At 37.9% G+C, this 26,097-nt stretch overlaps 1 protein-coding gene across 5 annotated transcripts in view; it reads right to left on the bottom strand.

Moving 5' to 3' along the window:
* The window catches only part of RPS6KC1 (ribosomal protein S6 kinase C1), a 96,992-nt gene that overhangs the window by 49,635 nt on the left and 21,260 nt on the right, over window positions 1-26,097 (bottom strand). For 3 of the 5 annotated variants that reach the window (XR_011599736.1, XM_070932390.1, XM_070932391.1), the window contains 4 exons: window positions 24,996-25,046; window positions 22,465-22,827; window positions 4,758-4,879; window positions 1,135-1,227 (listed from right to left, as the gene is read on the bottom strand). Coding sequence is in view for 4 of the 5 variants with exons in the window: in XM_070932390.1 (XP_070788491.1) it covers window positions 1,135-1,227; window positions 4,758-4,879; window positions 22,465-22,827; window positions 24,996-25,046 (629 nt within the window). In the remaining variant the exon portion in view is untranslated. Of the gene's footprint in view, window positions 1-1,134; window positions 1,228-4,757; window positions 4,880-15,823; window positions 16,042-22,464; window positions 22,828-24,995; window positions 25,047-25,544; window positions 25,565-26,097 lie in introns of those variants that run through there. The other 2 variants (XM_070932394.1, XM_070932393.1) reach the window with 2 other exon arrangements.

The raw sequence follows: 26,097 nt of genomic DNA, 5'->3' as shown, positions 1-26,097 counted from the left end.
CAACTGAAATATATTTTTCTACAACTATCTTGAAAAGGCATTTTAACTCTCTTAAGGAACTCATGGAAGATGATAGCAACACATAAACATTGTATATTTATTCCTTGGATTTTTATACATTAATATTTCTATAGTTTCTTCCATATTTGTCCTAGGAATTTTGCAAATCTATTTCAAAAATTCAAGCAATCCTAAAATCTGATTGTCTATCAATAACTAATCAAAGTTATGAATGAACTGGCACTGAAACCAAGGATTTTCAACATTCAGCTCAAAAAGCTGGCTAAGCAATACCAACTATTTGCCATCAGTATCTTTCTTTATAACCTATTATTAACCCAGTTTCATTTGATAACACAATATATAGCACCGCTAAACATCAACAACCATTTTTAGAGTTTTATATCCTGCCTTTATTATTTTTATAAATAATAGATGATGACTGTGGTGGTTGTTTCATGGTTTGAAAGAAAACGACTGGCCCAAAGTCGCCCAGCTGGCTTTTGTGGCTTACATGCCAAAGGCAAATCTAGAACTCACAGTCTCCTGGTTTCTAGCCTTGTGCCTTAACCACTAGACCAAACTCATAGCAGCTGCATTTTAGGTATTTCAGTTATCCAAATCTCATTCATTATTTGTGTCACCTGGAGATTTGAGGAAAGAAGAACCAGCAGACCTAAAAAAAGATTAAATAATTGGCTCTACTAAAAATGTAGTAAACAATACTGAAGAAATTCTTTGTTGGTACTTGACCTTAGTTTTTGAGTTAGGGCTGCCAGCTTTTCAGTGGCTGTCGAATTTTCCAACTTGCCTTCTTTCAAAGTTGTTTGTCCCCTGGTACCATCTTGGCAACTTTCTGAAAGTGCGCAGAGCAATTCTTTTTAAAATCAAGGCCCTTCTCACAGAATGGAACCAAACATAATTCTTTTACTCAAATATATTTTGCATGACCTTACATGAATTGCTTAGATAAAAGCCTTTCTTTTCCTTCTACTTTTGTTATTTTAAAGTGCAGATGCATTTGAGTCATTTTCCTCCTTTGTTTCATATCCTTAAGAACCGCAGCTTCAAAGACAGAATGTCAGCATGCAGTCGATTTATGACTGAACTCTTGAAGAGACACTGAAGAATTACCTTGTCAATCACCCCAAGGACTCGAAAGGCCTTCAGTTCCTCGGCAGGGCTCCTTAGGTTCCAAGAGGGCCTTGAACTTAGTGATCCTGGAGGCTAATGGAAGATATCAAAGATTACAACATCAATCAGGGTGGTACTTGAAGGAAGGTTGCCTGCTGAAGCAAATGCCAGGCTGAAGGAAACTAAATTTATCATAAATCAGAGGGAAGGCAGATGAAAGAAGTTTTCTGTTTGTCCTTAATGCAAAGGAGGGGAAAATAAGTTGATAGTAAATAATTTGCAAGAGATGAAAATGGATATAGGGCAAAAAGGAATATTAATATTTTTTAAAATATTCACAATTCATATAGTTCCTAGTTCTTTGTGCAAGCAGGAAAACTCGAGTACAATGCTAGAGAAGTTATTCATACACATTATTACTCAAATTCTAAAGGAACAGAAACAGGGTCATAAAATAAAGCATATGCATAAATAATATTGTGTGCGATGCCTTAACTTGGAAGAAAGTTTGAGGAGAAGTACACTTGTTACTAAACAAATAAATTTATTTTTAAGTGTTCAACCTTGATGAGATCTACTACAGAATTCCAAGGAATGTATTACACTATGAATACAACAAATGACCCATAAGCAAAGCCACATAATTGAATATTAATCTTCCTCATTACAGACTGTCATTTTCCTCATCTAAATGGAAGCATTCTTTCTCCTTGTCATCTTCAGTTGCCTATCATCTTTATAATCACCAACTTGATGGCAATACATGCCACTGAAAACTGCAATCTGAAATAGAATAGGCCACTTTACGCTTCTGGGCACTACCACCTCAGTCCTCTACATAAGTTGCCCAGTTTCCAGAACTAAGGACTAACTTATGTAGACAAGAATTTGCAGGCTCTCATTAAGTCATAAGAGCTTATGATGTGTCCTAAATCTAGGTTTAGTATTGAGGAAACACACTAGGGAACTTCTCCAGTGAAATCACAGAAAGTCTTATTTTATTTTATTTTATTTTGTATAGCAGAACCACTGTTATTAATTTGCAAAAGAAAGACCACAAGTACAGTTGGTACTGCTAATGCAAATTAGCCATTTCAGATGACTAACTCTCATGAACAATTTTCTTTCCCAGGTTTTCTTACAAAAGTGCACCTAAGGTATAAACATCATTTAGCAAAATTCAAGATCATTCAAAATACAGAGGAGAAGATTGAAAACTCACATACTTCTATTCATGCCCAAATACAGTTCATTAGGTGATACAGAACTGTTTATAATTGTTAAAATTATGTTTAAGGCAGATAATATGCTTTACAAGTATTTTCTAACTCATATTCAGGGCCATAATCAGAGAAAATCCAGGTTTGATGTTTTTCACGTATTTAAATTACTCTATTTTTGTTCTACTATCACAAGCCACTCTGTATATAACATTTCATGAGAAAGTGAGGTAAAATCTGAATGAAGAAAACTAATATAAATTAAGGCTGCCTGTAAATATGAAATTAATTATAGTAGCAACATTCCTTCTGATATGGCAGCTTAAAAGTGGGGGCCAGTCTAATAGCTAATTAGGAAATTTATCTTTCATTAAGCAGATCAGTATTATAAGGCTGGAAAGAACCCTAAGAGAATTTTAACTTCAGTCTCTGCTATGGCTGGGTCCCCCTTCACACATATGCACGTCTACAAATTAAGTTAAATTAAGCAGTCCACATGAATAGGGGGGACTGAGGAATCCTTCGAAGCTTACATGAAGACTTCTATTGCAGAAGAGATTTCCCCCAGTTTTTTCTCTTTCAATGAAAACAAGCTTAAAAAGCAGATTAATTGCTTTTCAGTTCAATAGATTATTCCTCTGTATGCTCACCCTGCACCATTCCCCTATCTCCACTGAAGAGCTTGAACTATTATCAGGATTGTTTAAAGTAAAGCCAAAGACTCTGTGGTCATTTTGTGATCCAAATGGGGAACTGAAATTTTAACATTTCTTCACCAGTGCAATCATCAACAATCACACAAGAGCTGCAGAAAAGATTCCAAGAGTAAGAAGAAAATGGTCCCAGGGAGGTTCATTGTATTATTTTATTATATTGTTGCTGTTACTAAGGTAGAGTAAAGCCAAGATTTGTCAAAAGCTCTTGGGCTTGGAGTTCGAAAAAATACAGCAATTTCAATACTACAAATGCTGTACTAGTTCTATCTCTTTTGTTAAAAAAAAATCCATGTAAAAAAATCATAGCATCAGAAAGTTTCAGTATTCAGAGATGACCATCAAGACATTCTTTATCACATCTCTACAGGATACTGCCTTTTCTTCAATGTTCCCAATCTGCTTTCTCCAAATCTGATCTCGTTATCATTTCACTTTATCTCATATTACATGTTTCTGCACTGTTTTGCATTCTAAGTGCAGCATTTTTTGTTTTAACAAACTGACTTCATGGAAAGCTCAATCTGATCAGGACCAAAGCATTGTTCTGATGCTTTCTCTCCTTCTCCTCCCAGGAGGAGAGGAGTTTAATAAGTCCCCACTGGTATCAGTGAATCAGAGCACAGAGAAGAGCCATAGAGATGATTACGGGACTGGAGGCTAAAGCATACGAAGAATAGTTGCTGGAATTGGGTATGTTTACTTTAATGAAAAGAAGGACTAAGGATGACTTGATAGCAGTGTTCCAATATCTAAGGGGCTGCCACATAGAAGAGAGAGTCAATCTATTCTCCAAAGCTCCTGAAGGGAAGACAAGAAGCAGTGGGTGGAAACTAATCAAGGAGAGAAGTAACTTAGAACTAAGGAGAACTTTCCTGACAGTTAGAACAATTAATCATTAGAACAACTTGTCTCCAAAAGTTGCGGATGTTCCAACACTGGAAGTTTTTAAGAAGAGATTGGACAACAATTTGTCTGAAATGGTATAGGGTTTACTGCCTGAGCAGGGGATTGGACTAGAAGACCTCCAAGTTCCCTTCCAATTTGGTTATTCTGTTAATCTTTTGCTTAGCAATGTTAATTTCAGGAACACAGAACACATTCCAAATTGGATTGCAGCAAGAGAAGAATTAACACTCCATGCTTACCACACCAGGATCCCAATCTGAGACAATCCCGTCCCTAATTATTTCTTTAATACACACATAATCTGTAGTCAAGATAACAGATTGCCTGATCCTCACAAATAAGATCTAAGGATTACATCCATCTTCTCTAAATTCAGGGTTACAGAAATCTCTCTAGCAATTTACTTGTTCTTATCTCACTAACAAGGAAAAAATTAAAAAGTGTTTTCCTTAGCTATGTATAATGATGCTAATGCTGATCTTGGCTGTGGTATTCTTTCTTAACTAATAATGGATAAATATGTAACATTTCTGAAGAATCAGTTAGGACCAGAAGACTGTGGGATATTTTCCTTCACTATGTTTTTAGCCCTTTATTCTATATATGCATGCATTTATTTATCTAGCATAAACCATATTCATTTATTTATCTATCACATTTATATTTTTGATACTGTTAACCATAAAGAAATTCAATCAGTTGTGAAGGAGACACAACATATGTCCATATGTGTACACCAACACAAGAAAATTAAATTATTTTAGAAATAAAAAGAACCTACACCAAGTATTGAGCCATCTTCTGATGAGGGTCTACAGTAAATGCTGGAAATTTTTTCTGCTCTCATCAGATATTCTGAAGTCTTCCTCTTCACTGCTTCACGACGAGTTGGACTTGATTCTCCTGTGTACCATAAAGGAATATATTTATAAGCCTGAAACCTCTGCAACAATTTCTTTTTCAGTTATGGTCTGAGAAAAGTGGTCACAATAGAAGTTTTAATGCCTTGTTGCTCCTATCACCAAATGGTTACCATAGGATGTTCATCAAAAATTGGCTACTGTAGTAAGATATTACATCACTAGACAAACGTCTGTGACAACGTCTGAACACCAAAAACCCAAAATAATGCTACTGAACCCATTTTTTTTCTGTAATAGCATCCTATTTCACAGAAAGTTTATGGAAACACTTACACCCTCCACTCCAATCATGCAAGATCTACTTATCTCAGCCTTCACTTTTTTTCTATAGAACTGTTCTACAGATTCCCTAATATGACCCACTGTAGCCCTTCCAATCCTAGATCCCGTTTAAGTGTTTTCTCTTCCCACCTTATTTTTATTTGTTTATATATCAAATTTAGCGTGAGCTTAAATGGACTCCAGAGGATTTATTTATTTATTACATGTATTTATATGCCGCCCTTCTCCCGAAGGACTCAGGGCGGCGAACACAAGTTAAGAAACATGTACAATAAAATCCCATTTTAACCAAATAACTAATTAATAATAAATAATAAAACCCGGAATCAGAGTCAGCCTATTTGCTTGAACAACCAAGTCTTCAGGTCCCAATGGAAGGAGTGGAGATCAGGAGCCGTCCGGAGCTCAGTAGGTAACTCATTCCAGAGGGTGGGAGCACCCACAGAGAACACCCTATCCCTGGGCACCGCTAGACGACATTGGCTCGCCGTCGGAACCCTAAGGAGAGCGGCCCTATGTGAGCGAACAGGACGGTGAGAGGCAGGCAGGAGAAGGTCCTGCAAATATCCCGGACCTAAGTCATGTAGGGCCTTATAGGTGAGAACCAGCACTTTGAAGCGGATCCGGAGAACCACTGGTAACCAGTGCAGCTCATGCAGGAGGGATGTTATATGGGAGTAACAAGGGGCTCCCGTAACAACCCGTGCGGCTGCATTCTGGATCAGCTGGAGTCTCCGGGTGCATCTCAGGGGCAGGCCCATGTAGAGGGAATTGCAGGATGGTAGAGGACAGGAAGGCCTGGAGGAACGTTGTCCACGGGACCGCAATGGGTCGGACATAACTTCACAACTAACAACAACAATCAAATTTAGAACCCGCTCATCTCACTCAGATCTGTAAGATCGCTCACATCTCACAGAGATATGAATTTGATATATGTCTCTAAATTTTATAGGAAAAAAAACATATTAAAATCTGATTCAGGTAGTCTTCGATTTACAACAGTTCATTTAGTGACCGTTCATAGTTACAACAGCACTGAAAAAAGGGACTTTTGACCGTTTTTCACACTTATGACTCTTGCAGCATCCCCAGGATCACATGATCAAAATTCAGACACTTGCGAACTGATTCACATTTATGACTGTTATAGTGTCCCGGGGACATGTGATCACATTTTGCGATCTTCTGACCAGCAAAGTCAATGGAAAAACCAGATTCACTGAACAACCGTGGTACTAATTTAACAACTGCAGGGATTCACTTCACAAGTGTGGCAAGAAAGTCGTAAAATGGAGCAAAATTCACTTAACAAATGTGTCACTTAGCAACAAAAATGTTGGGCTCAATTGTGGTCATAAGTCGAGGACAACCTGTATTTCAATAAAAGGAGACCATTAAAACAAGGATAGAATAATCCAAGTTAAAAGGGGAGGGGGAGGGTTCTCCAAGTATTAACCAATCCCAAGGTTCCGTGTTCCTCTGAGATCCCCATGCAAGTCAACAAAGCCAAATCTTCAGACTCTTCCAAAAGTAGAGTGGGCTCTTGCCTTGAGCTATTGCAATTTATTTTCCTCTCCATTCCAATGTTAGTACAAATACATCCCCATGAGATAAATGAGAAATGTTTCCCAGTGTTTCCGTAAAATCTTGCCTGTAATATATAAAACCAATCAATCTTCAAACTCACACTCCTATATAAAAACAAATTTTCACAAAATTTAGCCGCCTAGCATAAAGGGGTAGGGAGAGGGGAGAAGCACCTTCACACATAGATATAACCAATAAAAAGTATGTTTTCATTTTTTTAGGATTTTATGATGTTCTAACGGGCGGCTTAAACCCTCGGATTCCTAGGGCACTTTTTTAAACTTAAAAGATTAAAAATAGGTACTCATATACCCAGAAACAAAAAGACATTCCAAAATCTAGGGATTAGCTATATAATGTTTAGTAGGTTATGATAGCACCAAATTCAATTAGTGAATTCTATCCTTTTTTGTTCCTCCTTTCTACTTTTCTCAGATACTGACTCACTGGACTTAGAAGTGTTGCCAAATTTTAGATTTTCATTTTACTATCTCTTACATGCGTTGAATGTTATACATAATTAATCAGTTAATATCTCACAATGTAAATAATTTTAATCTGCTATTTTCACTTATTTCTTGTTTCTCCTTAAATGAAAGAACTATAATACCAATTCTTTATAACAATTTTTGGCCCTGTAATAATAACAACATCCCTGCAAAAAAAAAAACCAACCTCTAATTATATTGCTAAAAACATTAAAAGCCAAAACTAATGATTTTCAAATATTCAAGTTCCTATTGCCTTCATGTGTCCTGAGATTTTCAACAGAATTTGAAGTAACGTTAATTCTGAATAATCCTTGAGATTTTTATGCTTTGAGATTTTTTTAAAACATTAAAAAAACACATTAGGAATATGTTTTTGTTTTTTTAAAAAATTTGATTTATATGCCGCCCTTCTCCGGAGACTCAGGGCGGCTTACAATGTGCTCAGCAATATGTGTTAGGTATATTAAAGCTTTTAATTAGTCTTTATAGCACAATCAAGCAAGGTCATCTTTCTTCAAACAAAATATTCATTTCCTATTTAGATGTCTTTCTTGATACCAGCAGATATTTGTGTTTCATTTGATGAAGATCAGAGGGGTTTTTTTTACCTGAATCAGACTTTTATAAATAAGGCAATGTTGGTTTATTTTTTTAAAAAAGATCGTCCTCTGAAGAAAGATATAAAAAGTGTGATAATGCTGATGACAGAGACCTTCAAATAAAAACCCTTCGAGATTCCTCCGTTTCTCTCTCTCCCTCTCTCTCTCTCTCTCTCTGCCCATTTGCTATACTGCAGCTGTGCCTCGCACAAATTCACATGAATGAAAATATTTAGGCGAGAAACCACCCCCTTAGCTTGTTTTCCATATGACTTTCCTGTAATTATTTTGTAATCTGTTCGCACAACAATATATAAAAACATCTGCAAAAACAGGTAATTAATGTGTCAAGCTAAACTAATGCATTTTTATGGTGGCCATGCTTCGTCAACTGTAATTATAACTCTTTTTAAGCAAATGATGATGTGTTTGTTGCAATGTGAAAGTGGTTATTTTAGATGCTCTGTTCGCCATTCCTGCAAACAGAATATTAAAAAAGAAAAGATGAAAAATAACTATACTGCTACCAAGCAACACATATAGGCTTCTAGCCATTTTTAGGTATTTGCTGCTTCCATTGCAAATCATCCTGGACGTTTAAAAAAAAAGGAGAATTTTCTTTTATTTGCATCAGCAGCTGAGTGGATTTATATTTGCTGCAGCTATGCTAGCATAACACTTGGGTTCTCGCATCGTGGAAAGGATAAATATAGGCTCCTAGCCTGGCACCTGAGCCAGCTTCAAGTATGAAAAGGCCCCACAATCTTCTCAGTGAATATTGGTGAATATATGCAATGTTGATGACAAAAGTATTCTGAACATCTGGGGCTAATTTCCATTTCCAAAAATATAAGAAGGGCCTTGTGAATTAAGCCAAAGTCATGTCTAGTCCAGAATGGACCCAACCAGGGGTATCTGAGAAACTTACCAAGAGATACAGAAAAGTTATAAACCTCTTCCATGTTTTTTTCCCCAGCAGCTGGTTTTCCAGGCTTTCTGCCTAGGATTCTAAAATCAGTCATTAAGCCTAGTAGCCACTGTTAATCTGACCCTCCATGAATCTGTTCCAATTCTCCTTTAAAACTGTCTAAATGGGTAGCCATCATCACGCCTGAAGTTAGCAAATACCAGTCTGTGTCATGAAAAACAAAAAAATTGAATTCATATCAATTTTGAACCTCCGTCTTCTTTTACTTTGTGAATATACTTCTCATTTTTTTATTTTTATTTTTTTATTTATTATCCTATTTATAGACCGCCCTTCTCCCGAAGGACTCAGGGCGGTGTACAGCCAAAGTAAAAAACATAAATACAAACATTAAAAACAATTTAAAAAGATATATATAAATTTGGCCCCAAAGTTAAAAAACAATAACAACATGTGGCTCAGAAGGGATTAATGAAGTTTGCTGTTTTTTTAAATTATCTCTAGTTTAGCTTGTTGTCCAAACTGTAAACTATGTTTGATTGTAATTATGGCTAATCAAAATAAAACAAAGTCATAAACTCTTAAATGAAGTTGGCTTCTTTCCATTTATCCAAGTTAAGACTTATATTGTTCCTCCAAGGTCAGACAGCACAGCAAGCGGCAGTTAATCTGAAATGTAAAATAAAGGTTATGGACTTGTTTGACTGGCTGCTGTGTTGAAGAAGGTGAGGAGACCATGCAAAGATAAAGCTTGTCTAGATTTGTTCTGCTGACTTTTACTAGGGATTAAACATTATTTATCATTAAATAAATTACGAATAGTAACAAAATAATATCATTAATAAAAATATTATCTGTACAGTCCACCAATGAAAAAGAAGGGGAGAATTAAATTAAGACATAGCATCATGTCTTAAATTTCCATTGTTTGTTTATAAAGATACACTGCTTTTTAATCAAATTGAACTCAGCACACAATAAGCATTACTGAAAATTAATAGCAATGTGTAAAATTAGTTTGACTGGTTAACTATTTAGAGTAGCTAAATTAAAATATAGAATAAAAATTATGTCATTAAACCCCAAATTGATGATACTATGTAACTGAATTTGTAAAGTGGAGCAAGCAAACTTTCTGCTGCTGAGGTCGTGCTTATTAAAATCAGGCCCGAAGTGCTATCAACAGCGAAGGCAGGAGTGCATTGGTCTCACTGGGTGAGGGATTAAAATGTGTAGCCCATCTGATGAAAGGGTAAATTTATGGAGCAAACAAGGAATTAATTCATCTATTTGCATTTTATTTTAGCAAAACATCGGAAAAAAACCGTACCACCAAACATGAGCATTTTTGCTTTCTAAAATTCAGCCACCCAAATTGAGAATACTTTGAAGGTTGCAAGACGGGGTTAAGTGGGGTTCTTGCAGGTGCAGATCGCCCACCCTGATATAGTGTGATACTCATACAACTCAGAAAAATAATAATCTAACACATGGACATGCTCACCATGTATGAAGCTCAACAAGTTTAGAGTAGTTCCGCTTTTAGAGAAGCTAATGAATATCCATTATGATGACATTTTATCTGGCAATATAGCTTTAAGTTGTCAGACAGTATATGACAACAATGCATTCTTGTCACATTCATATACTTGGTCCATAATATATTATTTATGGAGTAGCTTAAAAAATTTAAGAGATGTGTAAACCTAAATATGAAATGCTCACTTATTTAGAATTGTTAATATCTATTTTACAACCACTGTCAATTTAATGCTTTGCACCTTCATTCTACCAATGGAACTAAGAGATATTAATTTTTAAAATTATTATACAGCCAGCAAAAAAGTGACAAGACAATTGAAACCTAAATGAGATTTTTTTTTTTTTTTTTTTTTTTGGTGTGTATGTGTCAAACGACTTTCCTCAGTAGGCTTCAAAGCCAATGGAAAATCGGAAAAACTGTTTGTTTTATCAGTGAAGGTCTCTGCTTGTTAATTTCACAGCAGAAGCTTCAGGGCTCAACAATGGCAAGTGGGACCAGGAATCCTCAGTGCAAAAGTTCATTAATTCAGGAGGGACCAAGGTTAATTTGCTCATCAATAAGTGTCAATGACATAATAAAGTGTTGGGGGTTGTTGTTTCTCTAAGCAGATGACACAAAATATTTAACTTTTTTTTTGGTTTTTTGTTTTGTTTTTACTTTACCTTAATACCACTCCAATCTAAAAGACTTTGGGCCATGGACAAGATTATAATATAATTTATGATAATATGATTTATCTATAATAACATCATAATATAACATTATAAACTAAAAACAGAAACAAATATTAGACAAACACCCATAATTCTTCACAAATGGCCAAATATCACTGAAATAAACGTCTTTGTGCTTTTTGAAATGTCAAGAGAATAACAGCAAAGTATATCCCTGTTAGGTAGAGGCCACTACTGAAGAGGCCTGTCGAGTCCCCATCTGGGGCTCGCCATAACTGGGAGTGGTGGAGGTGGGGAGGGCACAGAGCAGCACACACCAGGGACGGCGATCTCAACAACCTGGCCAGGAGAGCAGCCCATTGACGAGCAGCTGGTTGGCGCCAGCCTGACATGTCCCGCCACCGCCACAGCACTGCGGAAGGCGGCCGAAACCCATAAGGCCCAGGCCAACGGGTGTCCCACAAGCTGTTTAGGGTGGGGAACAAGGTGTACCTCTCCACTAAATATCTCAGATTAAAAGTACCATGCAAGAAACTAGGCCCAAAGTACCTAGGGCCTTTCCCAATTGTGCAGGTGATCAATCTTGTAACCATGGAACTGAAACTTCCACCCTTGCTGGGGAAGGTACACCCCATGTTCCACAGCAGCCTCCTGAAATCTGTAGAAGAGGCCAATGTCTGGCCCCTTCTCCAGTCACCAGGGCCTGTAGGGGAGGAGAGATACAAAATAGAAAGTGTCTTAGACTCACGCCTCCATAGGGGAAAACTGCAGTACCTGATACGGTGGAAGGGGTAACCTGCCACTGACGCCTCATGGGTGGCGGAGTAGGATGTGCAGGCCCAGCGCCTGCTTAACAAGTTCCACAAGCACTATCCTGGCAAACCAGATGGTGGGAATGCATGTCAGGGTGCTGTGCTTAACCCATCTATCTCCTATCTTCCAGGTGCGGTCCTGGTAGGGGGGAGCCGCCTGTCGAGTTCCAATATAGGGCTCGCCATACCTAGGGGTGGTGGAGGTGGGGAGGGCACGGAGCAGCACACATCGGGGACGGTGATCTCAATGACAGGCAAGGCTGCGGCGGCAGGACACATCAGGCCAGCGCCAACCAGCCACTTGTCAGTGGGCCACTCTCCTGGCCGGGGCTTCGCAAGCGGCAAGTCTGAGGCCAAAGTATTGATGCTTTTGAATTCTGGTGCTGGAGAAGACTCTTGTGAGTCTCTTAGACTGCAAGAAGATCAAATGAGTCAATCCTAAAGAAAATCAATCATAGCCAGGCTACTGGTGGCACAGTATTGGAAGAAAGAAGATCCACCTACTATTGAAGAATGAACACTAAAAGTCGCGCATTTGGCAGAAATGGCGAAAATCTCATCATATCTTAAAGATCATTCAAACGAAAGATATATATCGGAATGGAGAAAATGGATTGACTATATTCAAAACAAGTATCAGACTAAGAAGTTCCATATAGCTTATGAATGAAATATTGTTAATTTTTAGTTTATGTTTACAGTGGTTTGAGTTATAAGGAGTTAAAGACCTAGGGAGAATTTGAAGTCAACAAATTGTTACCATATTTTAGTTTTATGTTTGTGAATGCTATACCCTGTGCTTGTTCTGGGAAGTCGAGGAAGGGGGGTGGGGGGGAAGGGGGAGGGGGAAAGGGTGGGTGGGCAAGGGGGGTGGGATGGGGTGGGGGTGGAGGGGTGGGAGGGGGGGAGAAAATGTTTGTATCTTTTATAAAACTTTTCAATAAAAAAAAAAGAAAATCAATCATGATTGTTTTTTTAGAAGGACAGATACTGAAGCTGAAGTTCAAATACTAGCCACCTATTGAGAAGAGAGGACTCCTTGAAAAATACCCTGACATTGGGAAAGATTGAAGGAGAAGGGGACAGCAGAGAATGAGATGGTTAGATAGTGTCATCAATGCAATGAACATGAATTTGGGCAAAGTCCAAGAGAAAAGTGGAGAACAAGGGAGACTGGCGTGCTATTATGGTCCAAGGGGTTGTGAAGGGTCAGACACGAATTAGCAACTGAACAACAACCAAGCTATATACAACTTTATAGAAGATAACCAGCATGTTGAACTGGACTCAGAGGTCAAGTAAAAACCAATGGTAGCTTTGACTTCTTTGACATTCTCCTGTAGAGACTGTTTCAAGAGTCTTGAAGCCTGCCCAGTCTTTGAGTTATCCTGAATCCAGATTTGATGGCTTCTATCACTCTAACTCAGGGTTTCTCCTTCCTTGGGGAGGTGCAAATAGACACCCAGGAAGAACTTCTGAGCTACACTGTTATACAGAATACAGAACAAGAGTTGGAAGGAGCCTTAGAGGTCTTCTAGTTCAACCCCCTGCACAATCAGGACACTCTATACCAGTAATGGCTAACCTTTTTGCCATCGCGTGCCAAAAGCAGGGGGGAGCACAGAGGGGTAATGTGCCCACGTGCCCACATCCATAATTCAATACGCCCCGCCCCCCACGCATGTGCGCACGACCCCACTGCGCTCCCCCTGCTTTTGGCACGCGATGGCATGGTGGGACCAGTAGGCCCATTTTTCACTCTCTCTAAGCTCCAGAGACTTTCTAGGAGCCTGGGGAGGGCAAAAACGGCCTTCCCCACCCCTCCAGAGGCCCTCTGGAGGCCGGAAATGGCCCATTTCCTGACTTCCGGTGGGCACAAAAGGCCCAAAAATCAGCTGGCCGGTGCGCGCATGCATCTGGAGCTGAGCTAGGGCAACACTCATGTGCTCACAGATATGGCTCCGCGTGCCACCTGTGGCACACGTGCCATAGGTTCGCCATCATGGCTCTATACGGTTCCAGACAAATTGTTGTCCAATCTCTTCTTTAAAATCTCCAGGATTGGAGCACCTACAACTTCTGAGGGCAAGCCATTTTGATGAATTATTCTAACTGTCAGGAAATTTCTCCTTAGTTGTAGGCTGGATCTTTCCTTGATAAGCTTCCATCTGTTACTTTTTATCCTGCCCTCAGGTGCTTTTGAGAATAAATCAACCCTCTGTACTTTGTGACAGCCTCTCAAATATTGAAAGACTGCTATCATGTCGCCCTGGGTCCTTCTATTTGGAAGATTAGACATACCCAGTTCCTGCAATCCACTTTTCCCAAAATTTCTTTGTATTGTTTTCATTGTTCATTTTGGTGTTGGATTTTTAGGGGAAGTGTTTACTTACAAGAGGAGTAATGGCAAAAAGGTTAAGAACCCCTGCCCTAATTAGTGCTTGGCAGCTTAAGGATTTAGGTAAGCAAGGATCTCTCTCCCTCTTCCTCTCCCTCTCCGTGTGTGTGTGTGTGTGTGTGTGTGTGTGTGTGTGTGTGTGTGTGTGTAAAAGAGCAAATGTTCACTGTGACCAGTAATGTTTTGCTGCTACTTGAAATTCATGGGGTCTCCATGTATTCCACAAGAACCTAATGTGCTTCCATGTTTGGTTGAAAGTGATTTCAGTATTTGCCTAATTGGTGAGTGGCCATAAACCAGATCACAAAATGTATGTCACAGGGGCTTCTTCCTTTCATTTAGCATCTCTCAAGATACAAGTAAAATTAGCTTTCTGAAACAATAAGGCATTCTTATTTGGACTGTTATTTAACAAACACAGTTAAACTGGCACGAGATAACTTTGTAAAGGCTGCCTGCAGTTATTGTTGAATTTCAGTCCCTGGGATTTTAATCAACTGGGTGAGAGGGGGGAAAGCCCTCCTCAGAAATAGCTTCTCTATTTTGATAAGGAAATAAAAATGTGTCAAACCTCTTCTTCTTCCAGAGTAAGTTCTGGAGTAAACAGGAGGAGGTTATTTTCAAATCCATGTTCCAAGGTTGCTCAGCCAGGCCCCAATCACAGCGGCAGAGAACAAGTGAGAAGAGTGAGAAGGATTCCAGTCCCCTTTGCATTCTGTTCTGGAAGAAGCGCTTTCAGCCCAGCACAAAAAAAATGGCCAAGAAACAGAGTAGCATAAGAGGATCTTGTTAGACAACAAAGAGAAACCCAGCAGACACTTGATCCTGGGAAACCAGCTTGAACAGGGAATGCACGTTCAATACAGGGACTGCAGGAAAAATATCTGCATTACACATTTCCTGGAAGATATTGCAGTGCCTGATTTATTTATTTATTCTTGTATCTGCAAAGCCTGTAGTTTTTCCTCCTTTTCAAACAACCACTTTAAATAACTATCGTTTCAATCTAGGTATAATTTGATGCAAAGCACTTCTATATAAGAAATAAAAGGAAACCTACTGCAAGAAAATCATGTGTGTGCTTCATAAGCCATAACTGTAATCTGTAGAGAGTGGGTATACTTCAAAATCAGTAGTGGGATTCAAATCCCGTCACCACTGGTTTGCTCATGGGGGCACGTGCAGAAACGTCTAAGCAGGTGAGCAGACGCTCCCCCCGCCCCCGCCGCTACAGGTTCACCCAATCCGGGGCGAACCAGTAGCAACCCACCACTGTCCAGAATGCTCTGTGAGAAGCAAGGGTCTTCTGGTCCTTAATAAAAACGTTTGTCTTCCAGTTTTGCATGACACACAAGGCAATTGATTAAAAAAAAAAAAAAACATCCATACAGAAAGTAATAGTAAGAAAATACCAACAGTGAAAATTCTTTCATTGGAAAGAATTTTCAAAGTCTGCTTCTGGCCTCCTTTCCAACCCATCAATAAGAGTGGGGAAGGGATTGATGTGATGCACAGTTCATTTGAGGACTTACTAGAAAGAATCAATTAACAAAAAGGGTATTCGCTAAATCAGAAGGCAATAAATGGGCCTGGAGGGTTGTACCAACCTTAGGCTGCTCTTCATATTAATAAACTCCAGCATCAGTTTTACAGATGGTCTAGATCATGTCCTTCTCTACAACTGGTGTAGCAAATTTCAGCCAGAATCCATGAGGTTTTATAGCAATCTTCCCTACTCTGATGCCTTCTGGATGTGCTGAGATTTTAATCCCCAGGATTCTTAGGGTGGGCAAGACATTAAGGGGCAGGTGACATCCAAATACATAGAAGGCATCAAGTTGGTGACGGCTGATTCAGGGCATCAGTTTGAAGGAGGCATGCAGGCAGCTAGAAAACCATTCTGTAGAAACACAGAGGCCTGAATCAGATTTGATAATAAAAAATATTTTAGCTAATATCTTTGCATACTGTACACCAGAATTTCATCTACCTGCTAGATGAGGAGGGGGAGTTTGGGGGGAGGAGACGTCATATTTCCTTTTTAATACCGTGCTAGGGACTGTACTCCTGGTGAAATATTGAATTTAAGCTTAATTAAAATTAAATTATTTAAATACAGTTCACATAATTACTCTCCACTTGGTTCTGAAAACAAAAAACAAACCCCAAAACACAACACTGCTGAAAATTTTGTCATCTTGCTGCCAAATCTGAGTGGAGCCAGGAAAGATACATGCAGCACGTACATGTATCACATAGGCTCTCCGACTCCTATTACAGAATCAAAAAAAGAGGTCCAGAAGTAGGCTAATGGAAGCAGCATAGATTCTGGGAACAACAAAACTAGGTTCTTTCATTAGCCTGAAGGATTACTGCGTGTCCTTGATTAAACCTTAACCTTGCTGTCGGCAAAAATCAAAAGTCCAGATGAATAGCTAGGCCTTTCCAAATCAACACTTTGATTTCTGAGCAGGGAGAGCATTTCATAATTGGGGTGCTACAGCCAAGAAATCCTGCTGTATCTCCATATACTGTACTATTCCCAATGGGAGGATGCAGAGAATAATTCTTTGGTAGATCTTAACATTCTGGCTTATAAAGGAAAGGGTGTTTTGATATTGAAATTTTAAGCAGCAAAAAGTATTTTGAAAATAATCATTAACTTCTGTTGATATAGGTATTTACAAAATTTTTGCATCCATCCATCCATCCATCCATCCATCCATCCATGTATTTTAATTAGATTTTTTTTTCTTTGCTTCCTTCAGGATAACCTCATTAATCTTCCAGGACAGTTCCCCTCTCTAAGTGTATTTATTTGTAAATTTTATTAATATCAATCTTGTGAAGGTTGAAGCATTTCTGGCAACCTTGGGAGCATTCCAAAGACATCTACATGCTCGTGGAAGAAGACAAAATAAACGTAGCTTGAAATTTATTTTTATGCATTTAACACTGCAGCATGTGTAACTTTCTACTAAAATACAGAATACAGAATAACAGATTTGGAAGGGATCTACCCTGCTCAGGTAGGAAGCCCTATTCTATTCCAGATAAATGGCTGTCCAATCTCTTCTTAAAAACCTCCAGTGATGGAATACTTACAACTTCTGGAGGCAAGCCATTCTACTGATTGATTGATTGATTGATTGATTGAGATTGATTGATTGATTGATTGATCTCACTGACAGGAAATTTCTCCTTAGTTCTAGGTTGGAGTTCTCTTATTTATTTGTTAAATTTATTTGCTGCCTATCTCACTGTGAGGCTATTCTAGACAGCTTTTTTTTTCTCTCTCTCTCTTTATTAAGTTTCCATCGGTGACTTCTTGTGTTGCCTTCAGATGCTTTGGAAAATAAGTTGACACTCTCCTCTCTGTGAAGCCCCCCAAATATTGGAAAACTGCTATCCTGTCATTCCTAGTCCTTCTCTTCAGACACACAAACACACACATACACACACATATCCTATGATTTAAAATTAGGACACATTTAATATATTAAAGGAACAATTATTGTCATGACAAAACAAACAAATTAATCAGACTAATCCTATTTCTAACTTATTTTACTGATATATAAAGCCTCCTTTTTTCTAGAGTATCCCTAATGAAAAGAATTTGGGTGAAGTGATTAGGACTCAGAAAGCAGCTTCTCAGTTCTCAACCAAAGCTTAATATATGATGCATTTCACCCTATAGTGACAGGCCGATCACTTTTCTTGGAAATGCTTCTAAGTGAAAAAGTGACAAGGGAGAGTAAGCAACATCTACAAAACACAGCTATGGTTTTCAAATAACTCAGAGTAAATTTCTTGAGTCCTGAGAGCCAGTTCTGGCAATATTCAGTTAGCTAACTTCATGACCAACATTTCCTGGTAGAGCACAGTCCTTGTTGAAAGGTTACAACTAAGGAAATACCATATTTCTTTACTTTTCTGTTTCTCTTATTGGACTAGGGGCAATTTTTTGTTGAAAAAATGTTTTATGTAAAGAGAGTAAAATAAAAACACAGGAGTCTATCAATGGGCAGTGTTATGTGATGAGGATATTCTGATCACAGCTGGCTCCTTTAATAAATGTGCATGCAGCACATTTACTTTTGCCACAGATGTGCATTGTTTTGCTTCATCCAATTATTCTCCTTCATGAAAGTATTACCTGTATCCATTCTTGTTTTTTTTTCTTTTTTCCTAATAAAATTTTATTACAAAATATATTTGGACTTCAAAATCTCTCTTAATTTCAATCAGAGACTGATTTTACTCATAACACTCCCAAATAAATCTGACATTTTTTACCAGAAACTCTATAAAATGTAGTCTTTAAAGAAAGGGGTGGTGAGGACATATTTATCCCCTGAATTTGGAGTAGTAAAGGCACTTTTGTTTGTATTTGGCTGCCACAAATATCCAATGCATTCCTTACAAGAAAGCTACTAATAACCTCTCCTGTTCAGGAGGTGAGAGAACGAAAGGCCCAGAAACATCCCCTTGAGTTAATATCTCCTTAACTCAAATACTTAGTTTCCTGGGATTGATGTAATGGTATGTGGGAATGACTGCAGGAGACAAGAGGGAGAGCTGCAGACTGGCCAACCAGTGTATAAAAGATATTTCAGGCCATAGAAGGTAGGACTTGGGGGAAATGTTTCAAAGGGATTGTCCCTAGTTTTCTGAAGAGTAAAAGGAAAACATTACACAGCTTATATTAGATAATTAGACAGCTAACATGTGGACCTAAGAAAAGAAGTGGCTTCTTTAAGGACCTGTCAACAGATACAGTGAATGTGGCCATAAAACTGGTCCAAACTGTTCTTCCCATTTCAAATACATTTTAACTTTTTGCCTTAAGGAACAAAAAGTCCTACAATTGTCTGGCAAGAGCTTCCTTGAACAACATCTTGCTCACTGCTACCAACTTACTTCTGTCACACGAAGGCACAGAGAACTGTTAATCAGCAGAGGATGGAGCGCATATAGGCTTGGTGAAGGCACTATTAAATTATTGGCAAAGCTGATCAGGAATTTGGGACCTATAAGCTTAACGTATCTGAAGGGTGTCAGCTTGGAGAAATCTTCCTTAATGGATCAGAGCTTCTTGGTATATAAATTACTACAAGGAAGATCCTCTGAAAATAAAATGTTTGAAAACCACTTCCACCATCCTGAATGAGAATTAAAGAATATCAAAAATGTTGTTTTAGAAAAGGACACTGTTAACTAATGTTATCTTCAGGAAGACACAAAGGATTATATAAAATACTATACTCTGGAAGCAACTGCAATTCAAGTATCCCAAAGCAGGCTGGCACTGGAGAGCAGTTTTTTATTTTATTAAAAAAACAAATGTTTCTATATCTGAAAGCAAGTTCAATATACATATGTCCAAGAATCAGTCCAAGATAAATGTCTATGAAGAAGAAAAACTGTACCTCTTTAGTAGGACACATACTTGGGACACCACCATCACCAAAGACAAGATTCAATTTCTAGCTAGTGTAGACTATACCAAGAAAAGTGAAACAACATGACTTGTTAAAATATGACAAATTGTAAAACAAAACAAGGAGAAGGAGAGGAGGGATTATCTATGTTCAGATATAGATATCAGATAAAGTTTGGGATATGCTTATTCTATGGGTTTGATGCCACCATGTGGCAGTAGCTTGTATTTGTATTTGTGTCTTTAGTAGAAAATGTAACCCTATTACTTTTTCAAGACATCAGCACACAATCCTAGGTAATGTTTGTGATCCCTAAATTAGGTTCAGCTGTAAAATAGTATCCTGGTTAGAAGTTAAAGGGAGAGACTGGAGAGAAGGATTTTAGAAAGATCAAGGACAGAGGTACCAGAAGATAGTTTCCTCACAACAAAAGGCAACAAGAATGGAGAAAGTCATTTGAAGTCTCAGCCTTTCTTCCAGTTTTTAACACAACTCTGGGGAGGGAAGCTGAAATAAGAGAGTTACTGACTCAAAATCACCTAGTGAGATTTCTCAGCTGACAGTGGACTTCAACCAGTGAATCTCCAATTCAAATACACACCATAACTAACACATTATGTTAGCTCTCATTATTATTATTATTATTAAGGCAGCATTATTAATTGTAATTATATTGCTACATAATGTTATAGAAAACTAGAACAGCTTAGGTGCTGGAGTAGAACTGGAAAGATTGAAGTTCTAGTACCCCCTTAGGCATGGAAGCAAGCTGTGAAATCAAGTTGACCTTCGACCAGCCATTTCCTCTCAGCTTAAATCAATGCCAAGCTCTGCAATAAGCAGCTGATAAACAAACCCTCATCACTGTTTCTTGGCTTAATAGCTTCACTGCAAAAACTAGGTGAGTACAGTCTTAAAAAAGCAGGCCCTGCAATCATGCAGGGCAAACAAGTAAAACGACTATTAGTACAGCATAGTATTTCTCTAGGTAGTATCAACAAATTCAATATACCATTACTATACACTTCCAGAATATGAACAAATACTGGCTGTAAATTTGTCCTCTGAAATAATATTCCCCCAGATATTTCTATGATGCCTATCTTTCCAGCCTTTAAAGAAAGCATTAAAGCATCTTCTATAACTTTTATTATACTGGTTCATAACTTAGTGTAGTTGCATAGATCTTCCTCTCTCTTTCTGCTGGTGGAGGAGAGAGTTTGGTTACTTCGTTGTGTGATGCTATCTTTTGGGTTTTATTGTTTATAGTATTGTTTTGTATGTTAAGCTGCCCAGAAGATAGGGTAGGGTAGGGTAGGGTAGGGTAGGGTAGGGTAGGATGGATGGATGGATGGATGGATGGATGGATGGATGGTAGGTAGGTAGGTAGGTAGATAGGTAGATAGGTAGATAGATAGATAGATAGATAGATAGATAGATAGATAGATAGATCCATATATGATAGTACATAAGTTTCCAATTTTATTTGTGAAAGTATACTAGTTGCACTCATTAATTAATGTAAAAGCCTGGTGCAGAGGATGGAAACTATTCTGGCACAATTAGTTTGTTAAGAAACTTGGGACATCCAAAAATACTACCTTTCAGTTATCAATTCATATTCAGTGGAAAGGGTTCTCTTATCCCCTAGAGAAAAATAGAAGACTTTGCCTTGAGCACCCCCCTGTGGGCTCAGATTAGAACTTCAAGAAAGGGTTCTCTACATTGTGTCATAATAAATCTTGCTTGATATGCTGGGAACAATGTAGCGTCCCTCTAGAAGTTGTGTACTTCTCATGTTAAGCTTTACTTCTATTTCTGATTATTCATACTGGAGATTTGTTCTTAATCGTGTGAAATAATCATTATATGAAATAAAGTAACTTCAACTTATGGTTTATAAGGTGGTTTGTTTCTACAAACCAAAGAGATAAATAATACTATAGGTTCCGAACTATTGCTAAGTTGTGGTTAAATAAAATTGGAAATGAAAGCTTTGAAATTCTCATTGTAATATCTAAATGCAAACGTGGGGGGGAAATAGTTACGACTGAATCATATGCGAACAAGAGTTTTTAAGGTATGTCAAAAACAAACAGAGCTAGAATTTTACCTATGGAAGTTATGGAAGTAAACTTTTTGGTCAGAAGTTCCTTGCTCCTAGCTCCTGATTTGAAAACAAAAAAATCTACCAGAAGCCTCATCTGCTAAACCTGCCTCAGAGGAATAGATCAGAGAGCAAACAACAATGGGGTATTATTTCACCATAAGTAGAAGCCACATTTTTCCCTTATCAGCTGGTACTGCCAAACTTATCAGAGGGAAAAGTCCTTCTTTTGCAGGGCTGTCAAACCCGTGGCCCACGGACCAGATGCGTCACACACTGGCCATAGCCACACCCGGTTTAGCGAAGGGGGGGGGAAAGTCCCGATACGTCACGTGACGCCACCATGACAATGTGAGTTTGATACCCCTGTTCTATTGCATCCTGATCTTCAACCTGCTAAATTTTGCAACTAAGAAATCTCCTTTTAATGCATTGGATGGCTTGCTTGCTTACTTGCTTTCTCTTTTCTTTCTGCATGCTGACTTTTAGCCTGTAAGCCTATAAGTAAAGTATCATTTCTGTTTTTTTATAAGCTTTTCTATTTCAACAAAGAAAGAAAGAAAGAAGTGTAAAGTGACCCAAGATGGCTTTTCTTTCTCCTTTAATATCCAATTATTTAACTACAATTCAAACTTGCTGCATAGAGGATAAAGGCTTAAATCAATTAAAATAAGTGTTAAAATAAATGAGGACATACCTTGAACTCCTTCTAAAAGCAGATCAACTCCTTTTCTATAAAAGCCAAATGCAGCTTCATAATCTTCCTCTTCCTCCTTCTTCAAGGCCAGCTTTATCAGTTCTCCAGCTTTGTCCAAGTAATCTCTTCTGCCAAGCTTGGCCTTCAAGCTCCCAGTGAATAAACCCCGGCTCTCCCTCTCACTTTCAGATTTGCTCCATTCATGATCTGAAATGGCAGATGCCAATACTGGAGGTTCAGCAGCAAAGCTGAGACCAAGTGATGTGCTGGGGGAATCCTGGTTAGATGCCATTCCATCATCTAACTCAACAAGAGAATCTGCATCAATGGTCAAGGAAATCAAGTCACTGTCACTGGATAAACCTGTAGTGCAACAAAAGAATGGCAAGTGAAGGAATTAATGGTCTTCTCCCTTTGCCCTCTAAAGAAGCCCTACTAGCAAGTCTTGATTTAGAAGGTGAGTACAAGAAGTATTCATCAAAGATATTAACTATTTTAGCCTCAGATCAGTGCCTCTAAAAAAAAATAGTGGTCTTTCTTTTATATGGTGATTAGGATAATAGATGTGATGTACTTTAAGCACCCAGTAAACTATATCCTAAACTCTAATCATGATGAAGAATTTTGATGAAGATCATATAATTTATAACTTATTTTTGTTCAACCTAAATTATATAACCAATTCCACTGGTGAGTAAAAAACAAGTACTCTGCCAGGTTAAATGAAAAATCCGTCTAGTTGAGTATTTAATTCATAGTATGGTTCAAGAAAAGCCCACTGGAGACTATCACTCAAGCTGCCCAGCAATTAATTTTGAGAAACGTATGGCTATAGAGGTAGAGGTACTACCATATATAGGCAATATGTCTTGTAACCAGTGACAATTTTTCCTGTCTGAATTTATTTAATTTTCTTCCAAATCATTCTAGGTCAGTGATTATCAAAAAAAATCTTGGAGTGTCACTTCTATAGGTCCATGTGAGGAAATGCTTCTTTTTATCTGTCCCAAACCTCCTAACATTGGATTTATTGGATGAATCCAAGTCCCAATTCAATGGGAAAGGAATACAATCTTCTTTGTCCATTTTCATTGTTTATATTATGCAGAGCATACACTTGCTGCCAAATCCTTTTTTTTAAACCTAATCTAATAAATCTGTGTAAATATCTATCTCAATCATCCAGGTCATGGATGTCCCAAAGAGGGTGTTCAAAAGGCAACTGGACTTTTTCTGGGGTTTTTCCCCCCTTGAAAACATTCTGCTTCCGATCCAAGAAGCTTCTTCAGTTCTTCAGAAGCTGAAGAAGCTTCTTGGAGGAGAAGTGAAACGTATGCAAGGGAAAACAAACCAAGAAAGTACAGTTGCCTTTTGAACAGCATCTTTGGGATAAGTCTCAGTGCAATATTTCCTCATAAAGGAATGATAGATTCATTTTATTACAATTTCTGTCTGAACAATTAAAGCACAGTTGGTAGAAATATACTTGATCTATCTATGTTAGCTGTCCAGGTTGTTTTGATAGTATTTCAGAGTGCTGAACCTACCCATAGCTCATATTTCTTCTTCTTCAGTGTTTCTCCAACAGATTTGGCTCCTAGGTTATTGAGTAACATACTTTTCTCAAAGTACATAACGACATTTAATAGTCACTCATCTTTCTTTTAACAAGTAAATAAAATGCAGTAAGCAAATGAATAATACTAAAATAGTCCCCATTGTTGGAGATTTATAATCTTTACTCCTGCATTTATTTAGAGCGCTTTTGTAGAATAGTCAAAAAGTCACTGAGGATTTGAATAAGATGCTGATTTGTACACCAATTCATATTCAGTGGACAACTTATTTTATTGCTGCAGAATAGAACTAGCATTCCAAAAGTTCTTATACTGAAAGTGTAAACCAGTTGAGCATTATGCAAAACTCAGACTAAAAGAACCAGTGAAGTGGCACAGTTTGAGATTGAGGTCAAAATCTTGTAACCCTCCAGTTCAAGTCTTACTTCTGCCAAAAATGCATGTGGTGATCTTAAGCTGGAGGAGATGAGCAATAGTTTAACAGAAAGGCCAATGTTTTGCAGACAGAATGTCTCAGATTTTAGCAGCTTGCTCACTCTCTCTCTCTCTGACACTACAACAAATCAGGATGAATTATTTATGGTCATTCATGCCTCTCATCTATATTGCTACAGTTTGCATTACATGGGGCTGCCCTTGAAGACTGTTCAGAAATTATTAGCCTGCATGTTAATGGGTTCTGCCTTGTGTTCCCTATGTGATATTGTTACTGCGGAAGCTGCCTTGATTGCCATTAAGATCCAAATGCAATCCATTGCTTGCATTGGAACACCAATCCATTGTGTTGGTGTTTCTTAAAAAGCACCATTTAGCTTGGAATCTGGTAATGTTCAAAACTGTATGCTGCAAGGGGAGTTCATTTTAAAGTGGCCAGTGCATTATAGGTAACCTCTTTTTTTCCAATTAAATAATGAATTAACCCAACACCGCTCAATTTACTCCATTCTTTCTTACCTCCATATTCTGACTGGCTAAGTGTCACTTCATCAAGGACATCTTTCCGAGCTGTAGAAACAAAAATAAAATGGAGCCAACATTAATTACACATAGGTTTGAAATAGGAAAGGCTCACTGTAGCCAGGAAATTCTAAAAAAAATAACAGGGGGAGGGACACGGTTTGTTGGGTATATGCACTCTAGAAAAATATAAACCGTTTTACTCTAAAAGCCTAAACCAGCTTCTTTCCACCATTCACCCTTCAGATATGTAGGATTTCCAACTAACTTGACCAACAGCCTATATTGAAGATGCACCACAAGTCCATAAATGTTCAGATACCTGACCTGTATTTTCTTCTGGTGTTCTAGTTTTCATCCGGTCTCTATTTCTTTTCAGATTTTACATTATGTTCTACCCCATTTGTGAATTTTATACCTGATAAACCTCATTTGGTGAATCCCCCTAAAGAGCAATGGCTTTTGGATGATCTAGAAATGCACCAAAAAGCCAATCATAAAGAGGATTTCATAGTTTACAATCAGAACATTTAGATTAAAAATTACCTGAACAGTTATTGCTACAATAGGTGTTATTCCATCATGGTTTCTGCATAACAGAGAAAACCAAACCAGGAAAAATTTACCACTTGCACAATCAAGAAAATTAGAACTGAAATATAATGCTGCCATCTACAGGAGATGAAGATGAAGAGACCATAAGAAGTTGTTATCAAATCTAATTTACATGTGACAGAAAGATGGGAAATGTTAAAGCATGTCTGAAAAGTATTGACATATTTTATTGTTTTCTTCTTACAGATCCTTTCTTTCTGCCCACTGGTCACTTGGGAAAACAAATAAAGAAACAATATATCAAAATAGTTAAAATTCCAATTTAGATTTAATCCTATTTTGGAGAAATAGGTGTCCAGCATGCCATTCAAAAGCCAAGGAAACAATTGGATAATGTACTAAATCAGGATTGTTTCAATCTCAGCGCACCATGGAGATCAAGTGGCCCAAACATGCTATTTAAAATTCCTCAACTGCCTTTCCCAAAAGAAACTACAGTTTTAAAAAAAACTGCAACTAGATTACAAAAAGTAAGTAGAGAGAG

Source organism: Pituophis catenifer, unplaced genomic scaffold (genome assembly GCF_029215685.1).
Source record: "Pituophis catenifer annectens isolate HBS135680 unplaced genomic scaffold, rPitCat1.0.hap2 SCAF_1, whole genome shotgun sequence".
NCBI lineage: Eukaryota > Metazoa > Chordata > Lepidosauria > Squamata > Colubridae > Pituophis > Pituophis catenifer.
This window is presented reverse-complemented; position numbering and strand designations above follow the sequence as displayed.